The sequence below is a fragment of the Salvelinus sp. IW2-2015 genome, linkage group LG14, assembly GCF_002910315.2.
Source record: "Salvelinus sp. IW2-2015 linkage group LG14, ASM291031v2, whole genome shotgun sequence".
Lineage (NCBI taxonomy): Eukaryota > Metazoa > Chordata > Actinopteri > Salmoniformes > Salmonidae > Salvelinus > Salvelinus sp. IW2-2015.
The window spans coordinates 11,092,968-11,119,810 of NC_036854.1; the positions used below are offsets into that span (position 1 = coordinate 11,092,968).

The 26,843-nt window shown below is 41.0% G+C and overlaps 2 protein-coding genes across 4 annotated transcripts in view; one reads left to right on the top strand and one right to left on the bottom strand.

The window, feature by feature from the left end:
• Nucleotides 1-12,891, bottom strand: part of arhgap18 (Rho GTPase activating protein 18) — a 24,121-nt gene extending 11,230 nt beyond the window's left edge. For 2 of the 3 annotated variants that reach the window (XM_024000204.2, XM_024000203.2), the window contains exons 1-2: nucleotides 10,605-10,832; nucleotides 4,752-4,948 (exon numbers count right to left, since the gene is read on the bottom strand). In XM_024000204.2, the coding sequence (XP_023855972.1) occupies nucleotides 4,752-4,948; nucleotides 10,605-10,723 (316 nt within the window). In that variant the 5' untranslated portion in view covers nucleotides 10,724-10,832. Of the gene's footprint in view, nucleotides 1-4,751; nucleotides 4,949-10,604; nucleotides 10,833-12,694 lie in introns of those variants that run through there. The other variant, XM_024000205.2, reaches the window with a different exon arrangement.
• Nucleotides 12,892-24,727: 11,836 nt separating this feature from the next.
• The window catches only part of l3mbtl3 (L3MBTL histone methyl-lysine binding protein 3), a 37,287-nt gene continuing 35,171 nt past the window's right edge, over nucleotides 24,728-26,843 (top strand). Inside the window, 2 exon segments of the mRNA XM_070446501.1 lie at nucleotides 24,728-24,799; nucleotides 26,418-26,554. Coding sequence (XP_070302602.1) covers nucleotides 26,435-26,554 — 120 coding nt within the window. The 5' untranslated portion in view covers nucleotides 24,728-24,799; nucleotides 26,418-26,434.

Consider the following 26,843-nt stretch of genomic DNA (forward strand, 5'->3'; position numbering starts at 1 on the left):
CCCAGCCAATCAGAATTCATTTTATCCCTACGAAAAGGGCTTTAGTACAGACAGAAATACTCCTCAGCTGTCCGGATGGCTGGTTTCAGATGATCCCGCATGTAAAGAAGCCGGATGTGAAGAAGCCGGATGTGAAGAAGCCGGATGTGAAGGTCCTGGGCTGGCGTGGTTACAAGTGGTCTGCGGTTGTGAGGCCGGTTGGACAGACTGCCAAATTCTCTAAAACAATGTAGGAGGCGGCTTATGGTAGAGACATGAACATTAAATTCCCTGGCAATAGCTCTGGTGGACATTCCTGCAGTCAGCATGCAAATTGTACGCTCCCTCAAACACAATACCATAGATGTGACAAAATTGCTAATTTTAAAGTTATATTTTATTGTCCCCAGCACAAGGTGCACCTGTGTAATGATTGTGCTGTTTAATCAGCTTCTTGATATGCCACACCTGTAAGGTGTATGGACCATCTGGGCAAGGAGAAATAAAATAAAATCAGGTGTAGACCTTACAGTGAAATGCTTACAAGCCCTTAACCAACAATGCAGTTAAGAAAATACAACAACAAAAAAGTAAGAGATAATAATAACAAATAATTAAAGAGCAGCAGTAAATAAAAATAGCGGAGCTATATACTGGGGGTACCAGTACAGAGTCATTGTGTCACATGCGGGGGCACCGGTGTCAAGGTAAGTATGTACATGTAGGTAGAGTTATTAAAGTGGCTATGCATAGATAATAACAGAGAGTAGCAGCAGTATGGGGGGGGGGGTAATGCAAATAGTCCGGGTAGCCATTTGATTAGCTGTTCAGGAGTCTTACGGCTTGGGGGTAGAAGCTGTTTAGAAGCCTCTTGGACCTAGACTTGGCACTCCGGTACCGCTTACTGTGCGGTAGCAGAGAGAACAGCCTATGACTAGGATGGCTGGAGTCTGACCATTTTTAGGGCCTTCCTCTGACACCACCTGGTATAGAGGTCCTGGATGGCAGGACGCTTGGCCCCGGTGATGTACTGGGCCATAGGCACTACCCTCTGTAGTGCCTTGCGGTCAGAGGCCGAGCAGTTGCCATACCAAGCAGTGATGCAACCCGTCAGGATGCGCTCGATGGTGCAGCTGTAAAACCTTTTGAGGACCCATGCCAAATCTTTTCAGTCTCCTGAGTGGGAAAAGGTTTTGTCATGCCCAGTCGCTTCACGACTGTCTTGGTGTACTTGGACCATGTTAGTTTGTTGGTGATGTGAACACCAAGGAACTTGAAGCTCTCAAACTGCTCCACTACGGCCCCGTCCATGAGAATTGGGGCGTGCTCGGTCCTCCTTTTCCTGTAGTCCACAATCATCTTCTTTGTCTTGATCACATTGAGGGACCACACGGTCAGGTCTCTGACCTCCTCCCTATAGGATCTCTCATTGTTGTCGGTGATCAGGCCTACCACTGTTGTGTCATCAGCAAACTTAATTCTGGTGTTGGAGTCGTGCCTGGCCATGCAGTCATGAGTGAACAGGGAGTACAGGACGGGACTGAGCATGCACCCCTGAGGGGCCCCAGTGTTGAGGATCAGCGTGGCGGATGTGTTGTTACCTACCCTTACCACCTGGTGGGCGGCCCGTCAGGAAGCCCAAGATCCAGTTGCAGAGGGAGGTGTTTAGTCACAGGGTCCTTAGCTTAGTGATGAGCTTTGAGGGCACTATGGTGTTGAACGCTGAGCTGTAGTCAATGAATAGCATTCTCACATAGGTGTTCCTTTTGTCCAGGATGGAAAGGGCAGTGTGGAGTGCAATAGAGATTGCATCATCTGTGGATTTGTTGGTGCGGTATGCAAATTGGAGTGAGTCTAGGGTTTCTGGGATAATGGTGTTGATGTGAGCCATGACCAGCCTTTCAAAGCATTTCATGGCTACAGACGTGAGTGCTACGGGTCGGTAGTCATTTAGGCAGGTTACCTTAGTGTTCTTGGGCACAGGGACTATGGTGGTCTGCTTGAAACATGTTGGTACTACAGACTGAATATGTCAGTGAAGACACTTGCCAGTTGGTCAGCGCATGCTCGGAGTACACGCCCTGGTAATCCGTCTGGCCCAGCGGCCTTGTGAATGTTGACCTGTTTTAAAGGTCTTACTCACATCGGCTGCGGAGTGCGTGATCACAGTCGTCCGGAACAGCTGATGCTCTTATGCATGTTTCAGTGTTACTTGCCTCGAAGCGAGCATAGAAGTTATTTAGCTCATCTGGTAGCCTCGTGTCACTGCTAGCCATGAAACATCCGACGAGCGTCATAGCCGGTGTAGTACGATTCGATCTTAGTCCTGTATTGACGCATTGCCTGTATGATGGTTTGTCGGAGGGCATAGCGGGATTTATTATAAGCTTCTGGGTTAGAGTCCCGCTCATTGAAAGTGTCAGCTCCTCCCTTTAGCTCAGTGCGAATGTTGCCTGTAATCCATGGCTTCTAGTTGGGGTATGTACGTACAGTCACTGTGGGGAAGACATCCTCAATGCACTTATTGATAAACCCAGTGACTTATGTGATGTACTCCTCAATGCCATCGGAAGAATCTCGGAACATATTCCAGTCTGTGCTAGCAAAACAGTCCTGTAGTTTAGCATCTGCTTCATCTATCCACTTTTTTATAGACAGAGTCACTGGTGCTTCCTGCTTTAATTTTTTCTTGTAAGCAGGAATCAGGAGGATAGAATTATGGTCAGATTTGCCAAATGGAGGAAGAGGGAGAGCTTTGTACGCATCTCTGTGTGTGGAGTAAAGGTGGTCTAGGATGTTTTTTCCCCTCTGGTTGCACATTTAACATGCCGATAGAAATTAGGTAAAACTGATTTAAGATTCCCTGCATTAAAGTCCCCGGCCATTAGGAGCGCCGCCTCTGGATGAGCGTTTTCCTGTTCGCTTATGGTCGGAATACAGCTCATTGAGCGCATTTTTAGTGTCAGCATCGGTCTGTGGTGGTATGTAGACCGCTACGAAAAATACAGTGGAAAACTACAGTTGAAGTAGGAAGTTTGCATACACTTAGGTTGGAGTCATTAAAACTAGTTTTTCAACCACTCCACAAATTTCTTGTTAACAAACTACAGTTTTGGCAAGTCGGTTAGGACATCTACTTTGTGCATGACAATTAATTTTCCCAACAATTGTTTACAGACAGATTATTTCACTGTATCACAATTCCAGTGGGTCAGAAGTATACATACACTAAGTTGACTGTGCCTTTAAACAGCTTGGAAAATTCCAGAAAATTATGTAATGGCTTTAGAAGTTTCTGATAGGCTAGGAAATTTGTGGATATAGTGAAGCAACATCTCAAGACATCAGTCAGGAAGTTAAAGCTTGGTCGCAAATGGGCCTTCCAAATGGACAATGACTCCAAGCATACTTCCAAAGTTGTGGCAAAATGGCTTAAGGACAACAAAGTCGAGGTATTGGAGTGGCCATCACAAAGCCCTGACCTCATACCTCTAGAAAATTTGTTGGAGAACTGAAAAAGTGTGTGCGAGCAAGGAGGCCTACAAACATGACTCAGTTCCACCAGCTCTGTCAGGAGGAATGGGCCAAAATTCACCCAACTTATTGTGGGAAACTTGTGGAAGGCTACCCAAAACGTTTGACCCAAGTGAAACAATTTAAAGGCAATGCTACCAAATACTAATTGAGTGCATGTAAACTTCTGACCCACTGGGAATGTGATGAAAGAAATAAAAGCTGAAATAAATAATTCTCTACTATTATTCTGACATTTCACATTATTACAATAAAGTGTTGATCCTAACTGACCTAAGACAGGGAATTTTTACTAGGATTAAATGTCAGGAATTGTGAAAAACTGAGTTTAAATGTATTTGGCTAAGGTGTATGTAAACTTCCGACTTCAACTGTAGATAGAGTATCTCATGATAAGCTGTACACCACACTACCTCAGGCGAGCAAAACCTTGAGACTTCCTTAGATATCGTGAACCAGCTATTGTTTACAAATATGCATAGGCCCCCGCCCCGTGTCTTACCAGAGGCTCCTGTTCTGTCTTGCCGATGGAGTGTATAACCTACCAGCTATATGCTCTTAATGCCGTCGTTCAGCCACGACTCGGTGAAACATAAGTTATTACAGTTTTAAATGTCCCGTTGGTAGGATATACGTGCTTTCAGTTCGTCCCATTTATTTTCCAGCGATTGAATGTTAGCTAGCAGAACGGAAGGCAAGACAAGATTAGCCACTCGTCGACTGATCCTCACAAGGCATCCTGATCTCTATTCCGCAAAACCTACGTTTCCTTTTCCAGCGAATCACAGGGATCTGGGCCTGGTCAGGTGTCTGTAGTATATCCCTCTGACTCATTGAGGAAGAACTCCTTGTCCAATTTGAGGTGAGTAATCCCAGTTCTGATGTCCAGAAGCTCTTTTCGGTCATAAGAGATGGCACCATCTTGCAGTAAATGCTCACTAACAGTGATGTAAACACATTTCTACACAATTTGAGAGAAATGTTGTGCGTATGGAACATTTCTGGAATCAGCTCATGAAACATGGGACCAACACTTCATGTTGCGTTTATAGTGAAAAATAATCCTTTCAGACAGTGATCTAGGTAAATCACTAGTCATATAATGTACATAGTGAATACTGTACTAAACCTTAAATCTCTGTCTAAAATGTTACCCTGAAGCAGTTGTTCACTTAAGGTGAAGGAAAGGGCCTCTCTACTTTCAGTGGACATTCCTGCTATAGAGTAGAGCTCCATACCATCAGGCACCTTCAGCTGCACCTCCTCGTGTGGCTCTGCGTCCCCCTCTCCACTCAGGGTGATGTTCTCCACCTCGGTCCAGTAGTCGTCCATGGCCAGTTCGTCCAACGAGTCCTGGGAGTTACAGCGGTGGTACGGGGGCTTTCCCGGTGCATTTTTGGCCCGGTTCTGGACACTGTAGTGGCCTGTCCTGCGACTGGTGGACAAAGGAGAGAGTATGAGTACTATTTCAGTCATTTTATTAGGGTTAAAGTGAGTTATAAATACTACAAGTCAGACCATTCTAATAATGCGTTAACAAACTGGGTGGCTGTCTGGTACTAATTTTAGGATTGGAACTCTATGAACGCGGTGTTTTCACAAGAATGTGGTTGTATTTTCCACATAGAACTTGGATTAGCATGAACGTGAAGGGTTAACTCATTTCAGTCAGTCAGTGCAGCAGTTCTGCTTTCCTCTGGCCGTGTCACACTTCTAGTACGTAGTTCTGTGCAACCCCTGCTGTTAGCTGGCCACAGCCTAGACCCTTTTACAGAATGCCAAGTTACTAGTTTAAGGATAATGCATGTGTGGGCTTGCGGGCTTGGTGAAGGCATGGCTTGCTCCAGATAGGCTTCTCCGTGTGAGTGAACCCTGGGAAAGCACAAAGAGGAGTCCTGATGGGCATCAGAAAGCTGCTATACTCCCCCAAATAGTTATAGTGGTTGCACTTAAAGGGCCAGTGCAGTCAAAAAATGTGATTTCCTGTGTTTTATATACATTTCAATACTATGAGGTTGGAATATTACTGTGAAAGTTATGATAATGCCCTTTTAGTGTAAAAGCTGTTTGAAAAGACTGCCTGAAATTTCAGCCTGTTTTGGTGCGAGGGAGTTTGGGTCTTCCACGGTGACATCCCCATTTGGTAAATTAGTTAATAGACCAATAAGAAAGTTACAAACCTCTGCCAATAATAGGTAATTTTGAGTTTTCCCCTTCCCACTCAAACCACTCACAGACAGTACTACCAAAATTCTTGCTTGAGAAATTGCTCTTCGCTAAGAAGCTATTGTTGATTATTTTTTAACAATTTAGTTGATAACAATCACAGTAAGGTACTTAATGGTTACCCAGAAATTATTTGATATTGAGATAAAAACTGCTGCATTTGACCTTTAAAGGGACACCTAGAGTGGCAAAAATAAATCATGAAACCTCAGCGGTTCCACATTCCCAAATGACTGTTTCTGCTTACGCACTTGAAACTAAACACAGTCAATCTGGGTCAAGCCAGGCCAGGCTAACGTACACCTTAGCTTAGGGGTAAAAGGTTTGTTTTAAACAACCAATGTGACAGATATAATATGTGATAACATTAAACTAAAGAGTACAAATGAGCTTAAATACCAGCTCTATGGGTCTACAGAATGTTCTTCATGGCTTCCTGGTCCATTTCTCGCAGTGAAGAGTTCAAATCAAATCAAATTGTATTTGTCACATACGCTGAATACAACAGGTGTAGACCTTTCAGTGAAATGCTTACTTACAAGCCCTTAACCAACAGTGCAGTTAAGAAAAATAAGTGATAAAGTATTTACTAAAATTAACTGAATTAAAATGGAAAAATAACAAATAATTAAAGAGCAACAACAGTAGCGAGGCTATATACAGGGGGAACCGGTACAGAGTCAATGTGCAGGGGTACCGGTTAGTCGAGGTTACATGTAGGTAGAGGTAAAGTGACTATGCATAGATAGTAAACAGACCAGCAGCAGCGTAAAAACTATGCAAATAGTCCGGGTAGCCATTTGATTAGCTGTTCAGGAGTCTTATGGCTTGGGGTAGAAGCTGTTTAGAAGCCTCTTGGACCTAGACTTGGCGCTCCGGTACCACTTGCTGTGCAATAGCAGAGAGAACAGTCTATGACTAGGGTGGCTGGAGTCTTTGGCCATTTTTAGGGACTTCCTCTGACACCGCCTGGATGGTAGGAAGCGTGGCCCCAGTGATGTACTGGCCGTACACACTACCCTCCATGGTCATAGACAGGACAGAATATAAATGAGCAGCAGGCCTGTTAGGCCTCACCTGAGGTCTGGGGAGGTTGTAAAATGAGTCAGCCCTCAGCTCCTTCCCAGCCACAGGAAATACACAGGGTATCAGTAACGCCTGACATTTCTGGCCCTGGATAAACAACACGCAATTGCAAATTGGAAATTCAGAGAGGTTGTTGAGAAAATGCTTTCACAAATCAATCGCTGTCTGTTTTCTAGATAATATTGCCACAATGTTTGAACAATTCTGGAAGAATCTGAGGGTTGGAAAACAATCTATTTATTCAAACCTTTATGGGGAACAAGCTAAAACACAGCACAAACATTTGGTTTAGAGGGGAATAGACTGCTAATAAAGGAGAAAAGCAGAATGTGCTCCAATGTTAGTTTGTATTCCATCCCAAGACAGAAATGCAAACACAATCTTCCCCATTAGGAGCAAATGCAAGGTTTGAACTCGAGAACAAGGAAGGAAAGTCAAGTATCCCAGCAATGTACACACCACCAATGTTACCCCACAGCCAGACCCATTCACATGGAAAGGTCAGCTATCTTGCTGGCTCCAAGAGTGACAAACTGCCAGTGCTCAAGGACAAAAAGGTGAACAACGTAGTCTTTCTCGGCTGTTTAGTGCATGGTCATTTTACATACAGACACAAAGAAGAGGGGTCATAGTATACTTAAGCAATAAGGCACGAGGGGGTGTGGTATATGGCCAACATACCACGGCTAAGGGCTGTTCCTTGCACGACGCAACGCAGAGTGCCTGGATATAGCCCTTAGCTGTGGTTTATTGGCCACATACCACAAACCCCCAAGGTGCCTTATTGCTATTATAAGCTGGTTACCAACGTAATTAGAACAGTAAAAATACATGTTTTGTCATACCCATGGTATACAGTGTTATATACCTCGGGTTTCAGCCAATCAGCATTCAGGCCTCGAACCACCCAGTTTATAATGTAGACCCAGTCATACAGAAGAACTGACAGTGCAGTTCAGGGGGCAGTGGCATAGGTATACTGTACCATCTCGAAGGCTTACTAAACCTTAACCTGAGTGTGGCACTGTGGGGCAAAGTGTGGTGACAACAGGTGTCTAAAATACATAGCGGCAGAACATGCATGGTTTAGCACCGCAATGGAAACAGGGGATTACACTACTGTTAATCACATGCACTAGCAATCAAGTTTGACTTAACTCATAAGGCACATTCCAAACATCCACTACATGTAATACAGCGACACATGGGCCCAAGCCGGTTGATTGCTGTGACAACCCCAACAGAGTCATGGAACGTTACTGCTGGGGGTTCAGTCTGACCCTCCAATCTCCTGTATAATACTTACTGCCTGAGTACACTCAAATGACATATCATTGACTGGAGAATAGGCTGGGTTTAACACGTGTACAAGATGTGGGGGCAGATACAGTGGTCCCTGATGAATGTATACACAATGGTGACAGCTCCAAAGAACTGAGGCCAAAGTTCTGTAGTCATATGGGCCAGCTGGATTGGACAGACTGCATGGGAAAGCCCCCAGTGATGGGTTCTGGGATTTGAGATAGTGTATATTCCTCTGTATAGAAAAAAAAGGTCAAGAACACTTTTCAAACCCTCCCCTGTTCAAAGAAGTGTTATTGTATTCGTCAGAGACTGCACCGTTCCTCAGTCTATTTATTCACAATTGTGTGTGTGTGTGTGTGTGTGTGTGTGTGTGTGTGTGTGTGGGGGGGGGGGCGTACTCCTAAAACACAAATGTTTGTGTTATCAAAATTCTAAAAAGCGTCAAATGTGTTAATTATACTTATTTAGGAAATGTCTAGGTCGGAATGTTCATTACACACGACGTTCAAAAGACGTCGTTGGCAGTTCAGTGATAAAGGATTTCAAAATGAACACAAGTCAGAATAATCTCGACAGGAGGTGGAAATACATTTTCAACACCAGGAAACAACAGGGAATGTAAAGAGTGCTGCTGTGTCAATGGAAAAACAATAAAAACACAAACAGCAGCAATAACACTATGATGATAACCTGTGTTGATTTTGTGCACTGACTCCGTGTGGTAACATCATAATGTTTACATTGCTGGAGGCATTTTAAGGTAGGTCGTCCCTGAGTCAATATTATATCTCACTCACAAAAAGCTCAGCGGCTCACCTGATTCGATGGAAATCATAACACAGGCTGTTCACTTGGCCTTGACTTGTACCTGTTAACCCCGCTGTTTTGTGGCTCACTTGGTAGAGCATGGCACCTGAAACGCCAGGGTGGTGGGTTTGATTCCCACAGGGGACCAGTATGAACAAGTATGCAGTCGCTCTGGATAAGAGCGTCTGCTAAATTACTCAAATGTTTTGAACATTAGAAACTCCAGTCAGAGTAAAACAGCTAACACACTACCAGCAGAGCTTATTGATTGGGTATAACCTGACCCACCACATTATGTAAAGAATACAAAACGACTTGATCAATTATTCATTAATGCCGCTTCTATATAAACATGTATACAGTGAAAGAATATGTTCACAGTCAAAACATGAATACCTACATCCTAACTTAATAAAACATGCAGGCATAAAGACCCAACACACCCATCTGTGTACCACATTTTATTTGTCCAAACTGTTTTGTTATCAACACATTAAAAGTGCTGTACTCTGTTCTTTCTATTTGCCTCCATGGAATGAGTAGTTACCTAATAAGTCAATATAAGTGGAAAACAAAAGCTCTGTGGCGGGTAGTCCACCATGTACCGCCGGTAACTTGTTTATACAGTAAGACCAAAATGACCAAAATGACTCACCAGTAAACTGGTGGCAAAATCTCTCGTTATAAACTTAAAACTTGTAACTGCAGGCTATTATTCCAACAAACTGGGCAACATTCATTGACCACAACATGCACCCAGTTGGACTTTTGTTTTTAATCTTTCTGTTCCCATGCAGAAGCAAGACCAACTGAACTGGCACATGAGACAAACGAGTGATGTAGGTGCCACATTTACCACACCATGCCAAATAGAGATGGTGCTACTATGGCACAGTAGTACAGACAGACCCCTGTACGTAGTATCCAAAACAGCCTTGGCAGGGACAGCCCTCTGTAGGGCCACTGGGGACCCTCAGACCCAGCTGGTGAGTGGAGGCACCTGCATACACGCCAGGGCTCCTCCACTGTAGCTGCAGCCTATAACAGACACTGGCTTTTACAGATGGCCACTTGAACTGGAAAACTAGCATCATGTTTCAACTGGCCAGTGCTGTCTTCATGTGTGTCCTCACCCTGTATGCGTGGGGTTTGTTATTGGATAGTGTTTACAGTTCTTTAAACATGTGCAGAACAAACACAGTTTGTGTAAATAGAATATATATATGTTGTGTTAGGGTTAACGCTCAAGTTCTCTAGCTTAACAAAACGAGGTGTTTTTGGACAGTCTAATTTCGGCACTGTGACGTAGCGTAGCCTACATATGAAACATCACTTATATCCTACTTCTATGATTTACATACGATATAACAAGTTTAATCCAGAAAACCTATTGTCTTATCATGCGCACGCCTGTATTTCCTCTGCTTGTTTAGTCTAGAACTTATTTCATTTCACACAATGTGTCAACATGGTAACAATGTATCAACACATGGAAAAGTCAGGGGCGACTTGGGGACTAACGTTACACGGAGTGTTCTTTCTGTTAGAGGTTACATGCGGGGCAACTGGAAGACCCTGGCACCTTTTCTTAACTATTCATGCGGCAATGTTACAATGTTACTTACAGTAGGGTGTGGGCTATGGTCAATAACAGACTATACGCTCACCTCAGCGATGAAGACTCGATCTCTTCGGCACTATTGACACCCGAGGCAGGCGATACAACTTCAATATTGCTAATATATCCGGTCAAGATGACTCCCTTGGGGTCCTGCTGGCGACTCATGTTGCTCGAGTCATGCCGTATTATTGTTGAAGTTCGCAGTTAACTTTGAATGTACAGCCTCCAGGAATAGGAGAGCTGTTCTGTGTGTGAGGGGTTGTCTTTTTCAATGAGCTCACCGCCTCCTCTAATAACATGGGGAGATTTCGTTTTGCATGACCCGGTGCTCCGGATGAGTGTACATTTTCTTAAGGACCAATGTAATGGTCTAAAATATACAAACTCTGAACACCCGGTGCACCGAGCCATCCAAAACGAACTCACACATGGATAATCAACAGCTGCCTGAAAGCAACGCCCAGAATGCTGTTTGGCGTTGTAATTTGGGCGGGCCAGACCTGTAAGACTGTATGAAAGATCACTTTTTTGTTGTCTTAGCCATCTATCTTATCAACTTACTTTATATGGTCCCCCAACCATTGGCCCCAGCACTACTGATATCCTATCTGGGTCATACATTTGTCGAGTAACGTAAAATGTATGCACGCATGACTGTAAATCGCTTGGGATAAAAACCTCTGCTAAATGGCATATACTAGGCATAAACCTGAAAACAGCACAATGATGTTTTACTACCGTAATATTTCAAGTTACAGTATGTTATAGCTCATATTTGGCCTATATTGTTATGAATCGGGATGTAGTATGCATTATAATGCACAATAATGGCTTATTGCCTGTCATTTCAACTGTACTTTGTGAATTAAAATGCATTATTCTAATCACTATTGATATGAGGTCCTCTGTGACTATCTAATGATATGGATTCAATGCATTTAAGCCTGAATTACGTTGATCTTATACCTGTGTAGTAACACGGTAATAGCGGCAGTACAACAATTTTGTTGTTACATATAATTTAATTCGTGTATTTTGTGAGATTTATGTAAACGTCCATATTCCAAATGACTATTTGTTGAAGTACTAGATATTTACATGTATGCCGCTGGTGCGTGCCAGAAGACAAAGACATTATGTTACACTTCAAAACGGTTAGATTCTGTTCCAATCAATTAGTGAATATTCATTAGTCCGGCAGGCTGAATCGGAAGACCTCTCTCCTGGTTATAATGGTGTGGAAAGTTATCAGACCAGCTCCAACACGCCTCATAGGTTTGACATCTGAGCAGCACTGGCCATTACAACAAAGGCCTCCCACACAACAGCACATTAGTAGGCTACCTCTATACTGCCATCTGGTGGTCAGTTACAACAATGTTCTATGTCTGTCAGGTGCAGCAGAGGAAATCCCTTTGTGTAAGAATCACTGGCAATGATGCTCAAAAGGGACTGGATCCATTGCTGTGATAACACTTAACAAAACCTTGTGAGAATTCACTAAACAGAAACATTTATATTCTTGGCATGTTACACTTTAACCCTTATATAAATTTGATATTAGACTAATAACACCCCACCTCAGTCCTTCTGGACAGGTGTGGACTATGACATGAGAAAAGCTCTTAACAAGGTGAAATGTACACCAGCAGGTACAAGAATGGAGTGAAACTGAATCTGCACATGACAGTGGTGTTTTTGCTTGGCTTCCTGCACAAGCTTAGGAACATCAACACAATATTTTTCATGTTCTTTGGTGACGAGGTTTAAGATGTTTATTTTGTCGGGAACAGTTAGCCTTCATATGATTTATCGCCCTTGGATTACTATTTTGTTATTCCTGATTATTCACATTTCTTATTTCTGAGAGCGTTGCCCTCTGCAGCTCTGTCAACTTTATATCTCTCGTGACTGAAGGACTATCAAGAATGACCTCAGTAGCTACAATCTATAAAGTCCCAGTGTTTACCAAGCTGCCCTGTCTCAACACACAGAACCTCATCAGAAAAAAAGAGGATAGCATGTGTTTTCAGAGATCTTGCAACACAGTCAACACATAAGTCACTCAAGTCCATATCCCATAATAGATAGTGTGACACACATTCAGTAAAGCAAGCCCTAAAATCGGTTCCGTACCTTAGATGAAGATAATAGACGAATTTGGAAACCATGGTAACCATTTTTTGTTGAGGTCCAACGCTCTATTGGCAGAGAGGAGGAGAACCCCCTTATCCCATGTGAGGGGAGGACCTCTTCGACTCCATGGCTCACCTTGCCATGTGCTGCAGAGTGGTGTTAACGCACACACACAGCCAAACATACGCGCACACACACTCACAGAGAGCATACAAACGGCAATCAGCGCCCGAAGAGCTGCCCTTGGGTCCCCTCCCATACACCCTCCAGCACCTTTGCGTAATCTCATTAAATGATTAATGCCCTTCTTTCCTGTGCTCTCATTCCAACTACAAATCCATTACAAAGAACATGCTGCTATTAATGTCTTCAAAGTGAATGGAAGGGGACAGTTGAAAATCAAACTGTGGGTCTGACAGTTGTATTTGTTGTGTGATGCAAATCAACCATATTAGGGGTAGATACTGTACTTCCTGATGTAGCTTTTCAATCCTTTTAGTTTACTCTCAGTCTTTCTTCCCTGTCTGGGGTGTGTCTGTGTAAATGTGGGGTCACTGGGATTACAACTGTGACGTGGGTCAGTATTGCAGAATGGAGTGATCAGCAGACTGACCCCCTTCAAGAGAAGGATGTTGGTTTCAGTACTGAAATGACACCAATCAAGGTAACGAGGAGGAGCGACTGACTGACTGCTCACTACTGCCTCGGTAATTCTAAGCATGCTTAATCCAAAGCGCTTTGACAGACAACAGATGCTCAGGCTTAATCACATTCACCACTATGCTATCGCAAAGATTTCTTAGTGTTAATGAGGTGATGTGTTATAAGACAGTAATACAACTTTCTGATAACACTTTGTTTCAGTGAAAACGCTGTAATAACACTTTGTTGCATTAATAACACTTTGTAATAACACTTTGTTACAGTAATAACGCAGTAATAACACTTTGTTACAGTAATAACACTTTGTAATAATCATTTGTTACAGTAATAACGCAGTAATAACACTTTGTTACAGTAATAACGCAGTAATAACACTTTGTTACAGTAATAACAATTTGTAATAATCCTTTGTTACAGTGAAAACGCTGTAATAACACTTTGTTACATTAATAACACTTTGTAATAATCATTTGTTACAGTAATAACGCAGTAATAACACTTTGTTACAGTAATAACACTTTGTTACAGTAATAACGAAGTAGTAACACTTTGTAATAACCCTTTGGTACAGTAATAATGCAGTAATAACACTTTGTTACAGTAATAACACAGTAATAACACTTTTTTACATTAATAAACTTTGTAATAATCCTTTGTTACAGTAATAACACTTGTTACAGTAACAATGCTGTAGTAGCACTTTGTAATAACCCTTTTACAGTAATTACCCGTTTGTTACAGTAATAACGCATAATAACCCTTTGTTACAGTAATACCGCAGTAATAACACTTTGTTACAGTAATAATGCAGTAGTAACACTTTGTAATAACCCTTTGGTACAGTAATAACGCAGTAATAACACTTTGTTACAGTAATAGCGCAGTAGTAACACTTTGTAATAACACTTTGTTACAGTAATAATACAGTAATAACAATTGTGTTTATTTCACCTCTAAAAAGCATCAGCTGTCAGAGCAGCTCACAGATCATTGCACCTGTACATAGCCCATCTGTAAATAGCCCATCCAACTACCTCATCCCCATATTGTTATTTATTTTTTATCTCCTTTGCACCCCAGTATCTCTACTTGCACATTTATCTTCTGCACATCTATCACTCCAGTGTTTAAATGCTAAATTGTAATTACTTCGCCACTATGGCCTATTTATTGCCTTACCTCCCTAATTTTACCTCATTTGCACACACTGTATAAAGATTTTTTCTATCAAATCAAATGTATTTATATAGCCCTTCGTACATCAGCTAATATCTCGAAGTGCTGTACAGAAACCCAGCCTAAAACCCCAAACAGCAAGCAATGCAGGTGTAGAAAACTCCCTAGAAAGGCCAAAACCTAGGAAGAAACCTAGAGAGGAACCAGGCTATGAGGGGTGGCCAGTCCTCTCCTGGCTCTGCCGGGTGGAATTTAAAGACATGGGCAAGAGGTTCCAATGTTCATAAATGACGCGCATGGTCAAATATATAATCACAGAAGTTATCGAGGTGTAGCAAGTCAGCACCTCAGGAGTAAATGTCAGTTGGCTTTTCATAGCCGATCATTAAGAGTATCTCTTACCGCTCCTGCGGTCTCTAGAGAGTTGAAAACAGCAGGTCTGGGACAGGTAGCACGTCCAGAACAGTTGAAACTGGAACAGCAGCAAGCCAGGTGGACTGGGACAGCAAGGAGTCATCATGCCCGGTATCCTGACGCATGGTCCTAGGCTCAGTCCTCCGAGAGAGAGAAAGAAAGAGAGAAGAGAGAGAATTAAGAGAGCATACTTAAATTCCAACAGGACACCGGTAAGACAGGAGAAGTACTCCAGATATAACAAACTGACCCCTAGCCCCCCACATAAACACTTGCGCATACATTACTGGAGGCTGAGACAGGAGGGTCAGGAGAACCTGTGGCCCCATCCGATGATACCCCCGGACAGGGCCAAACAGGAAGGCATATAACCCACCCACTTGCCAAAGCACAGCCCCCCACCACTAGAGGATATCTTCAACCACCAACTTACAATCCTGAGACAAGGGAGTATAGCCCACAAAGATTTCCGCCACGGCACAAACCAAGGGGGGGCTCCAACCCAGACAGGAAGATCACCGTCAGTGACTCAACCCACTCAAGTGACGCACCCCCCTAGGGAACGGCAAGAAGAGCACCAGTAAGCCAGTGACTCAGCCCGTAATAGGGTTAGAGGCAGAGAATCCCAGTGGAGAGAGGGGAACCGGCAGGCAGAGACAGCAAGGCGGTTCGTTGCTCCAGAGGCCTTTCCGTTCACCTTCACACTCCTGGGCCGAGACTACACTCAATCATATGACCTACGAAGAGATAAGTCTCAGTAAGACTTATAAGGTGAGACCGAGTCTGCGTCTCTACATGGGTAGGCAGACTTTTCAATAAAAATTGAGATCTATAGGCGAAAGCTCTGCTCCAGCTGTTTGCTTGGAAATTCTAGGGACAATTAGGAGGCCCTGCGTCTTGTGACCGTAGCGTACGTGTAGGTATGTACGGCAGGCACCAACTCGGAAAGATTAGGTAGAGCAACCCCATGTAACGCTTTGTAGGTTAACAGTAAACCTTGAAATCAGCCCTTGCCTTACAGGAAGCCAGTGTAGGAAGCTAGCACTGGAGTAATATGATCACATTTTTTGGTTCTAGTCAGGATTCTAGCAGCCGTATTTAGCACTAACTGAAGTTTATTTAGTGCTTTATCCGGGTAGCCGGAAGTAGAGATTGCAGTAGTCTACCTAGAAGTAACAAAAGCATGGATTAATTTTCTGAATCATTTTTGGACAGAACATTTCTGTTTTTTGCAATGTTACATAGATGGAAATAAGCTGTCCTTGAAACAGTCTGATATGTTCGTCAAAAGAGAGGATCAGGGTCCAGAGTAACGCCGAGGGTCCTTCACAGTTTATTTGAGGACGACTTTACAACCATCAAGATTAATTGTCAGATTTAACAGAAGATTCTTTGTTTCTTGGGACTAGAACAAGCATCTCGTTTTGTCAGAGTTTAAATTGTAGAAAGTTTCAGCCATCCACTTCTTATATCTGAAATACAGGCTTCTAGCGAGGGCAATTTTGGGGCTTCACCATGTTTCATTGAAATGTACAGCGTGTGTCATCCGCATAGCAGTGAAGTTAACATCTGATGTTGTCGAATGACATCCCCAAGAGGTAAATATATAGTGAAAAAATAGGGGTCCTAAAACGAACCTTGAGGAACACCCGAAATTTACAGTTGGATTTTGTCAGAGGACAACCATTACAGAGACAAACTGATATCTTTCGACAGATAAGATCTAAACCAGGCCAAAACTTGTCCACTAGACCAATTTGGGTTTTCCAATCTCTCCAAAAGAATGTGGTAACCGATGGTATCAAGGCAGGCACTAAGGTCTAGGTAGCACGAGGACAGATGCAGAGCCTCGGTCTGACGCCATTAAAAGGTAATTTACCACCTTCACAAGTGCAGTCTCAGTGCTATGATGGGGTCTGTACGTTTGTTTATTCCAGTGTAACTCTGTGTGTTGTTTGGTGTCGCACTGCTTTGCTTTATCTTGGCCAGGTCGCAGTTGTAAATGAGAAGCTTGTTCTCAACTAGCCTACCTGGTTAAATAAAGGTTAATAAATAAAACAAAAATGAAAAAAAAGATCACGTGATTCCTTATTATTTTCCAATGGCATGGAAGAGGATATGGACCAGATTCACAAAACAAAAAGCTTTTTTTGCAAGACATGTTTAAAATTCCAACAAGTCCTTCCAAACAAACTATAATTGCAAACTATAATTATGTTGATTCATACGAGTACAAGTGTGCAGTAAAAACGGAATAATAAACAATATCATTGACTGTACAGTTGAAGTCGGAAGTTTAAATACACTTAGGTTGGGAGTCATTAAACTCGTTTTTTCAACCACTCCACAATTTCTTGTTAACAAACTATAGTTTTGGCAAGTCGTTAGGACATCTACTTTGTGCATGACACAAGTCATTTTTCCAACAATTGTTTACAGACAGATTATTTCACTTATAATTCGCTGTATCACAATTCAGTGGGTCAGAAGTTTACTCACTAAGTGACTGGCCTTTAAACAGCTTGGAAATTCCAGAAAGAGAGTGTCATGGCTTTAGAAGCTTCTGATAGGCTAATTGACATAATTGAGTCAATTGGAGGTACCTGTGGATGTTTTCAAAGCCTACCTTCAAACTCAGTGCCTCTTTGCTTGACATCATGGGAGAATCAAAAGAAATCAGCCAAGACCTCAGAAAAAAAATTGTACCTCCACAAGTCTGGTTCATCTTGGAGCAATTTCCAAACGCCTGAAGTTACCACGTTCATTTGTACAAAACAAGAGGATGCACAGTATAAACACCATGCAACCACGCAGCCGCCATACGCTCAGGAGGAGAGACGCGTCTCTGCTCTCCTAGAAGATGAACCGTACTTTGGTGTGAAAAGTGCAAATCAATCCCAGAACAACAGCAAAGGACCTTGTGAAGATGCTGGGAGGAAACAGGTACAAAAGTATCTATATCCACAGTAAATTCAGTCTATATCAACATAACCTGAAAGGCCGCTCAGCAAGGAAGAAGCCACTGCTCCAAAACCGCCATAAAAAAGCCAGACTACGGTTTGCAACTGCACATGGGGACAAAGATAGTACTTTTTGGAGAAATGTCCTCTGGTCTGATGAAACAAAAATAGAACTGTTTGGCCATAATGACCATCGTTATGTTTGGAGGAAAAAGGGGGAGGCTTGCAAGCCGAAGAACACCATCCCAATTTGTGCCCAGAATAGAAAAAGCATGTGCGAGCAAGGAGGTCTACAAACCGGACTCAGTTACACCAGCTCTGTCAGGAGGAATGGGTCAAAACTCACGCAACTTATTGTGGGAAGCTTGTGGAAGGCTACCCGAACCGTTTGACCCAAGTGAAACAATTTAAAGGCAATGCTACCAAATATGAATTGAGTGTATGTAAACTTCTGACCCACTGGGAATGTGATGAAAGAAATAAAAGCTGAAATAAATCATTCTATCTACTATTATTCTGACATTTCACATTCTTAAAATAAAGTGGTGATCCGAACTGACCTAAGACAGGGAAGTTTTACTAGGCTTACTAAGATTAAATGAGTTTAAATGTATATGGCTAAGGTGTATGTAAACTTCCAACTTCAACTGTATATTCTTTTGTTGATGAAAAGCTAGTGTAAATGTTTTTGCCAGAAATTTTGGAGCTCTTCCGGATACAGAAAATGATTCCTGAAAAGCTTGTATGATAGAAGTTAGCCTCCATCATCATTGGCCTCCATCATCATTACCAATCCAGAACCTGTAAAACACAGAATAGATAAGATTAGTGAAAGAGTCGATTTTTAATCATAAACCTAAATATTGAATCCCTTGCAAAATAAATGTAGAATGACTAATTCATGCGATAATACATGACAACTAATTCTATTTTTATTGGCTCCCAATTGCCTGACATCAAGTATGATTCCTTACCAATAGCAATCCAGTGATGGAAAAACTGGATGAAAGAAACAGACAGGATAGTAATTGAATATGACACATTTTCAACCATAATAAACTAATAAATAAATAAAATCATGCTTCGTGTCAGCTTGTGAAACTAATGAGCCAGCATGTATGAACATGATGTTATTGTGACAGCCATCTTTATACTAAAGCAGCCTTACAACCATGCCTAACATAACCTAGATTGAAATCCCATCAATTCAGTGATAGAATTAACATTGACATTGTTTGTTCTTCTAATCCAATCCATTAGCTGTTACTGAAAGTCATACTTAAACATCCTGTGAAAAATGTGTCTCAGGTGGGGAGTAGACTCATGTGGAGTCATTAATGTGTTTGCTATTATCAAACCTGGCATTACTGTAGAGCACAGGCAGCACCAGGCACCCAGATATCATTACAGTACGTGGGCTGGCTGCTATACAATATCAACACTAATTGATGTTACACAATAGAAAGAGGGACCTTTGAAGCATGGTGCTTGACACATATTTGAATACAAAGTAGACAGCAGGCAGTGGGCTGTCCATAGATACATAATTGTAATAATCTGTCGATTTAACTAAAGAGTAAATATGCCCAATACAAGTCATTGATGGTTTGAGTTATATCAGGTTTGTTCAGAAAAGCTTACATTTATGAACCCTTGGACAATGAGATTATTCTCCCCTTGCCTCAATCTCTTGCTGCTTACCTGCTACCGTCAGATCGATGTGTATTAGTTTGACTGGGATGGCGTAGTCCCATACCCACTCCTCCACAATCCACGCATATATCAAGCCTCCCGAAAGACAAGTCAGCTCCATGGAGATCACAGTCACTGTGCAGGGAATCCAAACTACACACCTGAACTAACCAATCAAATCAAATCAAATGTATTTATAAAGCCCTCTTTACATCAGCAGAAGCAGTGGTGGAAAAAGTACTCAATTGTCATACTTGAGTAAAAGTAAAGATAACTTAATAGAAAAGTAAAAGTGAAAGTCACCCAGTAAAATACTACTTGAGTAAAAGTCTTAAAATATTTGGTTTTAAATATACTTAAGTATCAAAAGTAAATGTTATTGCTAAAACGTACTTAAGTTTCAAAAGTAAAAGTATAATTAATTTATAATTCGTTATATTAAGCAAAACACACGGCACCATTTTCTTGTTTTTTTCATTTATGGATAGCCAGGGGCACACTCAGACATCATTTACAAACCTGAAGCATTTGTGTTTAGTGAGTTCGCCAGATCAGATGCAGTAGGGATGACCAGGGATGTTCTCATGATAAGTGTATGAATTGGACCATTTTCCTGTCAAAATGTAACGAGTACTTTTGGGTGTCAGGGAAAATGTATGGAGTAAAAAGTACATAATTTTAGGAATGTAGTGAAGTAAAAGTAAAAGTTGTCAAAAATATAAATAGTAAAGTAAAGTACAGATACTTTTTTTTTTTTAACTTAAGTACTTTACACCACTGAGCAGATGTCACAAAGTGCTATAAAGAAACCCAACCAACATGCTTACCAACATGAACACACATAATTGGTAGTCAATCTAATAAAGGGTAATGTTTCCAACTACTGAATAACAAGAATAAAGCCTTGGATCAACTCACCTATTTTGGACTTTGCAATGATGGTTGTGTTGTGTAGTCAAAGTGTGCTAAAAGGCTGTCAACCTCATGTACCCTGCAGAGAATATGAATCGTGTGAAACTTGAGTCATAAATGATACATTTGCCATTAACTGTAGTTACAGTAAATGTGTGAGGTAGCGCTAGGGACATCATTTGTGATGCTTTTTGGCAGAAAGCAAAATGTGGGGTCCATGCAGACATCATGCATGTTTTTGTGGGTAGTTTCTGTGTTCACGAGAAAGGAAGTACAAGTCAATCATGTACCACAACATATGACAATGGAACTACTATATATGAAAGACAGGATATACTTCATTTGAATATTGTGGAAAATATCTATAATTTTAGACCCTGAAAATACCAATGCAAAGACTGACCAAAATGTAGTAAACAGAATAGAAGGACATCATGTCCATCAGCAAGTTCTGGAGAACAATTTTTACATGATATAGGACTCCATCACACAAGACCCCAAGAAGTTCAGTCGTTCATTCCTAATAAAACCTATAATATGATCCATAATAATATGGAGTCATTCCACCATTGCTGTCACCACAAAACTACTAAAAGGAAGGCCATGTAGGCATTTCACACTAAAATACTTGCTTAAACTATACTCAGATAGGTTCAGTCATTTCAATGGGAGGTATTAGAAGTCCAGACCAAATGCTCTAAATTGACTAGTCAGCTGTTTTGTGATATTTACAATAGACAGCAGCAGCACATGACCTACAGTCATAACTGAAATGATTGGCACCCTTGATAAAAATTAGCAAAAAAGACTGTATAAAATAAATAATACAAATACTGAGCTATATTGGGTGCTAAAAAAATGGGGAAATTATATTATTTTATACTAATACAATTACTCAGTGAAAAATTAAAAACATTCTATAAAAGATAGGGGTCAAAATGATTGTCACCCCTGTTTTCAATACTCAGGCGCCCTTCCTTTGTTAGCATAACGGCACTGAGACGTTTTCGAAAATGTTTTATGAGATTGGAGAACACATTGGGAGGGATCTTAGACCATTCCTCCATACAGAATCTTTGGACTGTCGTCTTCAATTCAAATCAGAGGTTTTCAATGGGGTTCAAGTCAAGACTGAGATGGCTATTGCAAAATTTTGATTTTGTGGTCTTCAAACCATTTCTTTGTGGATTCTGTTGTGTGCTTGGGGTTCTTGTCTTGCTGGAAGATCCACTTGTGGCCACGTTTCAGCTTTCTGGCAGAGGCAAGCAAGTTTTTGGCTAAAATGTCCTGGTACTGGGTAAAGTCCAGGACCAGTGGAAGCAAAATAGCCCCATAACATCAAAGATCCACCACCATATTTTACAGTAAGTATGGGGCTCTTCGCATCCTGCTTTCGTTGCCAAACCCACCACTGGTGTGCGTGGCCAATGAGTTAAATGTTCATGTCATCCAACAAATGTAAAGGTTGAAGGTTGATAAACGGCATTGGCACTTGGATCGGAACAGGTGCTATGATCAGATGACATGAAAATAGAGCTCTTTGGCCACACACGCCAGTGGAGGGTTTGGCATCGAATGAAGGATCGATGCAAAGAACCCCATCCCGACTGTAAAATATGGTGCTGGATCTTTGATGTTATGGGGTTATTTTGCTTCCACTGGTCCTGGGGCCCTTGTTAAGGTCAATTGCTTCATTAACTTTACCCAGTACCAGGACATTTTAGCCAAAAACCTGGTTGCCTCTGCCAGGAGGCTGAAACTTGGCTGCAAGTGGATCTTCCAGCAAGACAATAACCCATAGCACACATCAAAATCCAAAAATAAATGGTTACTTGGCCACAAAACCATCTCAGTCTCAGGACTTGACCCCGATTGAAAACAGGGGTAGCAATCATTTGACCCCTATCTTTTTGAGAAAAAAACAAATATTATTTTAAACAAAATCTCTTTCTCTGAGCAATTGTATTAGTATAAATAATATATTTAAAAAAAATTGCATACAATATAGCTCAGTATTAGTATTATATATTTTATACAGTCTTTTTTGCTCATCTTTATCAAGGATGCCAATAATTTTGGTTATGACTGTATGTACACAGTGCCACACTAAGTTGACAGGTTAACACGTACATTTAGTTCCCTACTACTCCACTTCCTGTGGTATCCAAAACTGGAGTCCAACGTATTTACCCATGTTTAACTGACATTGGTCTTGACCTTGATTGATGTTTGTTTTTAGCGCTTCAGAGTAGACCCTCAATACCCACAATACCTGCAACAGCAGTCCAACAACATGAATGGCCGCCTTGATCTTTTATCATTGGAGTTGCTAAAAGGTAGCCTACCTAGAGCAAACACAGCAGGGGATGAGGGCTGTTCTTAATGGGCTTAAACACATGCAAAAAGCTTCCTATCTCAATCCATTCTGGATAAAGCCCGACCCAAGGCCCGGACCACTTCTACAGCAGCACCAACCCACAATGGCTAGAAATACACCTGAGTGGTGTGACAACCAACCTGTCTTCACACACTGTGATGTCAGTGCATGCATATTCACCGGGCCATATTTTTGTTTAGAATATTAATGTGTTGTTGGCCTGTTGGGGTGTATATGCTGTAACAGCTGCTGGAGCACCAGGAGGCAAGCCAGACTTGACTCTGGGTAAATGAAATATAAATAGGACACACAGTTCTTCAGAACAGTGGTGTTCTCTGCTTCTCTGGCCCACTGATCTACAGTGTCTTGTGCGACATATGATCTCTCTGCAAACCGGACATATTCTTGAATGTTTAGAGTTGAGACATTAACTGCTACATGTGTCGTTAAAACCATGACAGAACTTTGAGGAAACAGAAACAAGTCCTAAGCACTTAAACCATGAACACAGTCCTCAGTATGTCTTTTGACAATCACCCTCCATGCCCTAATCAGCACTGCATCATATGAACGTATTTTCTTTTTAGTGGATTAGTGACACTGTAACTCACTAATGTTATGTACAGTGAGTGCATAACCATCGCCAAACATGCAATAGAGGAGAGATCACCAACACAAAGCATTTCTTCAGTTAATTGCTCAGTCATATGCAGGAAAGGGCTCCCAATTAAGTAATTTCCCTTATGCCATGCCACTATGGCTATGGACATTCCATAACTTGGAATTGGGCTCCATAAGGTACAAATTAAATGTACAGTATGGTGATCTGCAACAGCAGTAGCACCCCATGCAGTATGCATTTGCCATACGTGCTCTTAGAGAGCAGCCCATAAGTATGAAAGATTTTACAGAAAAAGTAGTCATACTCATGATCATATCTATAAGACCATAGGGGATATGTTTTGTATAACTTCAGGCTATGGTAACGTAATGAATGATAAGCTTGATTGACAACAAAATCTACACAAAACGTTACAGTACAACATTTGCTTCAGTCTGGAAAGCCATTACTGATGAAAGTCAAACTTAGTGTATTCTATTCTAACTGTATTCTATTATATTATGCAATATTCTATTCTGTTATATCTGTTCTGTATATTCTATTCTATTCTATTGTGTTCTAAAGTTCCCTTGATCAACTCTAGAGAAGCTAAACTAGAAGTCCAATAAAGGTAGCTGGATGTCTGAGTTACGGAATTAAACAGTAGGCCATGGCTACAGCCCATTACTGTTTTTCATTTAGATGTCATTAAATCAAGTTGAGACAATTTGTTCATAGTAATAACGGACTACAACATGGCATAAAGGAACCTTGTACATCAATCTGCTTTAATTTGCATGGTTTCTTGCACAGGACTCACAAGCACAGATTCTTTTTTTATTTTTAACTGTAACGATAACAACGTTGATGCGTAAACCTAAACACAAAATTGAAAAATAGGTTGATGGCGCAACTTATGTTAAAGAATACAACACAATGTCGGTATTAAAACGTTTTTGGACGTTCTTTGTGCTATTTCGCAAGTCACCCCATTTCACTGTCGACAAGCAAACTGGGTTTTATTTTTAGTAACATGGTATTCGTGTTATTTTATTCTAATCATCGCCTATCTCAGTCTCCGAGCATCCATAATAATTTGTTGATGGTTTTATGTCGATGACTAGGTTATGCGACAAATAATGGCTTAATCTATTACATATGTTGTTATTCAACCAGCTCAAACTTTCGATATTGGCATGATGTGTTTTACAGTCTAGCTGAGGCACCCACCGCAAGCACTCGCTCAGAGCCATGCTCATGCGCATTGACGGCTGCCTGGGCAATTTGTCAGTACTCGTGGGAGAATTTGGGTAAGAAACAGACAAATTAAAACAAATGTACTTTAGCATAAAACAATTGATGGAGGAAATTATGCATTATAGTAATGAAAGATCTGTTATATAATACTTTCGCTAGAGGTTCATTGCGACGGAATTTGACCAAAACTTAGCAATAAGTACAAAACGACTGGACGTGTCATCAATAATATCAGGAAGAGGTTCAATGCGTAGAGCGTGAATATATTGCGTTCTAAAATTGTAACAAAAGTTGCGTCGAAAATTACTGCAATGATAGAAAATATGTTGTGCTAGATTTCTTGTCTCCCAGAGACGTATATAATAATGGTATATTATACTCTTTCAAGAATAATGTTTGCTTCAGTGTAATTCCCTGTTATGGCTGGGGAGGGGAAGACATTGCGCTTGACAAGCGAACTGGTCTAAAATATTTATACCATAATTTCCTTCCAAAAAGCTTTCATGGCAGTTAAAATATTATGTTTGTTGTAGAGCAACGAGTCTGCAGGCCTGTCGGTGAGAATTATATAGGACTATATTCCAGCTCCGCCATTTTGGGAAACTGGCTTTAAAACACATTAAATAGTATCAGAGCAAAGAAAAGTGTTAATATCTGATACAATGCATGATTAGCGTCTTGCTAAGGGACATCACAAAATATCTGTAACACACCTAGTTGGAATACAAAGGAAATGCGAACTGGTTGCGCCCAACCGAATCATTTAATCCCACTCGTAATTAAAACTATTTGACTCAGAAAGCTCGAAATAAATATTAATAACGCTCATAACCGACAATGGACATCTGATGATAAAATCTAACACACAGGTTGAATAACATGTGCACAGTAAACACGCGGAATTTTCCTTTGTAATAATATTTGTTGATAATTCTAAAAAGTGTTCTCTGCATATGATGCAATTTTGACGCTTAGCAGAGAGAGGATCGATCCTTCAAATAGTTTGGGATGGAAATGCATTTTGCATGCATAAAATGTAAGTTACTTTCATATTGCAATTTCGTAAATGCCTGGCAACGATTTGCTGTTAATGTAGGCTACTGTCTTAATGCCTATWCTTATTATTTTAGGCGCATACATAACACACAAATTATATACCCTACCGAAATGTCAGGAATTATATTTGAAAGACAGCAATATTGATAGATCATAGGCCTATTGCATGAACTATCAATAATTCATAATTTCTATCAAATARGTTAAACATATCGTCTACATTTTTTGTTCAGTGATTTCATTGTTTGATAGGGTCTGAAAGTTTCAAACGCAGTCGTCTAAACCTAGTCAGCACTGACCTCTAGTGGTTGATGTATGTCATTGAGTTACAATGTTGCAGGCCTTCCGCTGTTACATTTCAACAATAATTGAAACATTGTTGCAAAGCGGCTTTGTGAAACATTATTGAGACACTGTTGCAAAGCCGGTCTGTGAAACGTTCATTTGTTTCTCTTCTTTTCATTTGACTTGCACTTTGCGCAGGACTACGGTTGCAGTAACTTTACTACGCTGATGTTTTTAACGTCAGTTTATGTAGATTCAGTAGGCCTATGCCATATTCATTTTGCACAGTGTTATTTATTGTCTGGTGTGGCTTCATCTTGTCTTTTTCAGATATCCCCATTTTTAACATGGATGAGTCTAAAAATGCTACAAATACAGCTACAAATGCAGCAACCCCTGATTTTGATGTGTATGGTGCCATGGACTGGAAAGATGGTGTTGGAACCCTAACTGGGAGTGAGCTGAAGGTACACATCACCACAATAGCTGAAAAGGTTCCCCACAATAGCTGAAAAGGTTCAATGTTGCCATATATATATCATTATTTTTTACTTGTGTTATACCTATCAGAATAAGGACACATAATAATGAAATGGAATGATCCATTTGTGTAATGACAAAATCAATGATATATATAATTGTATAAATCATAAATTGTATAATTCATAATTAGGACCAAGGACTTTTTCCTGACTAGGTCACATGGCGCTAATCACACTATTAATCTAAATATACAGTATGTCCTCACTCCTCACA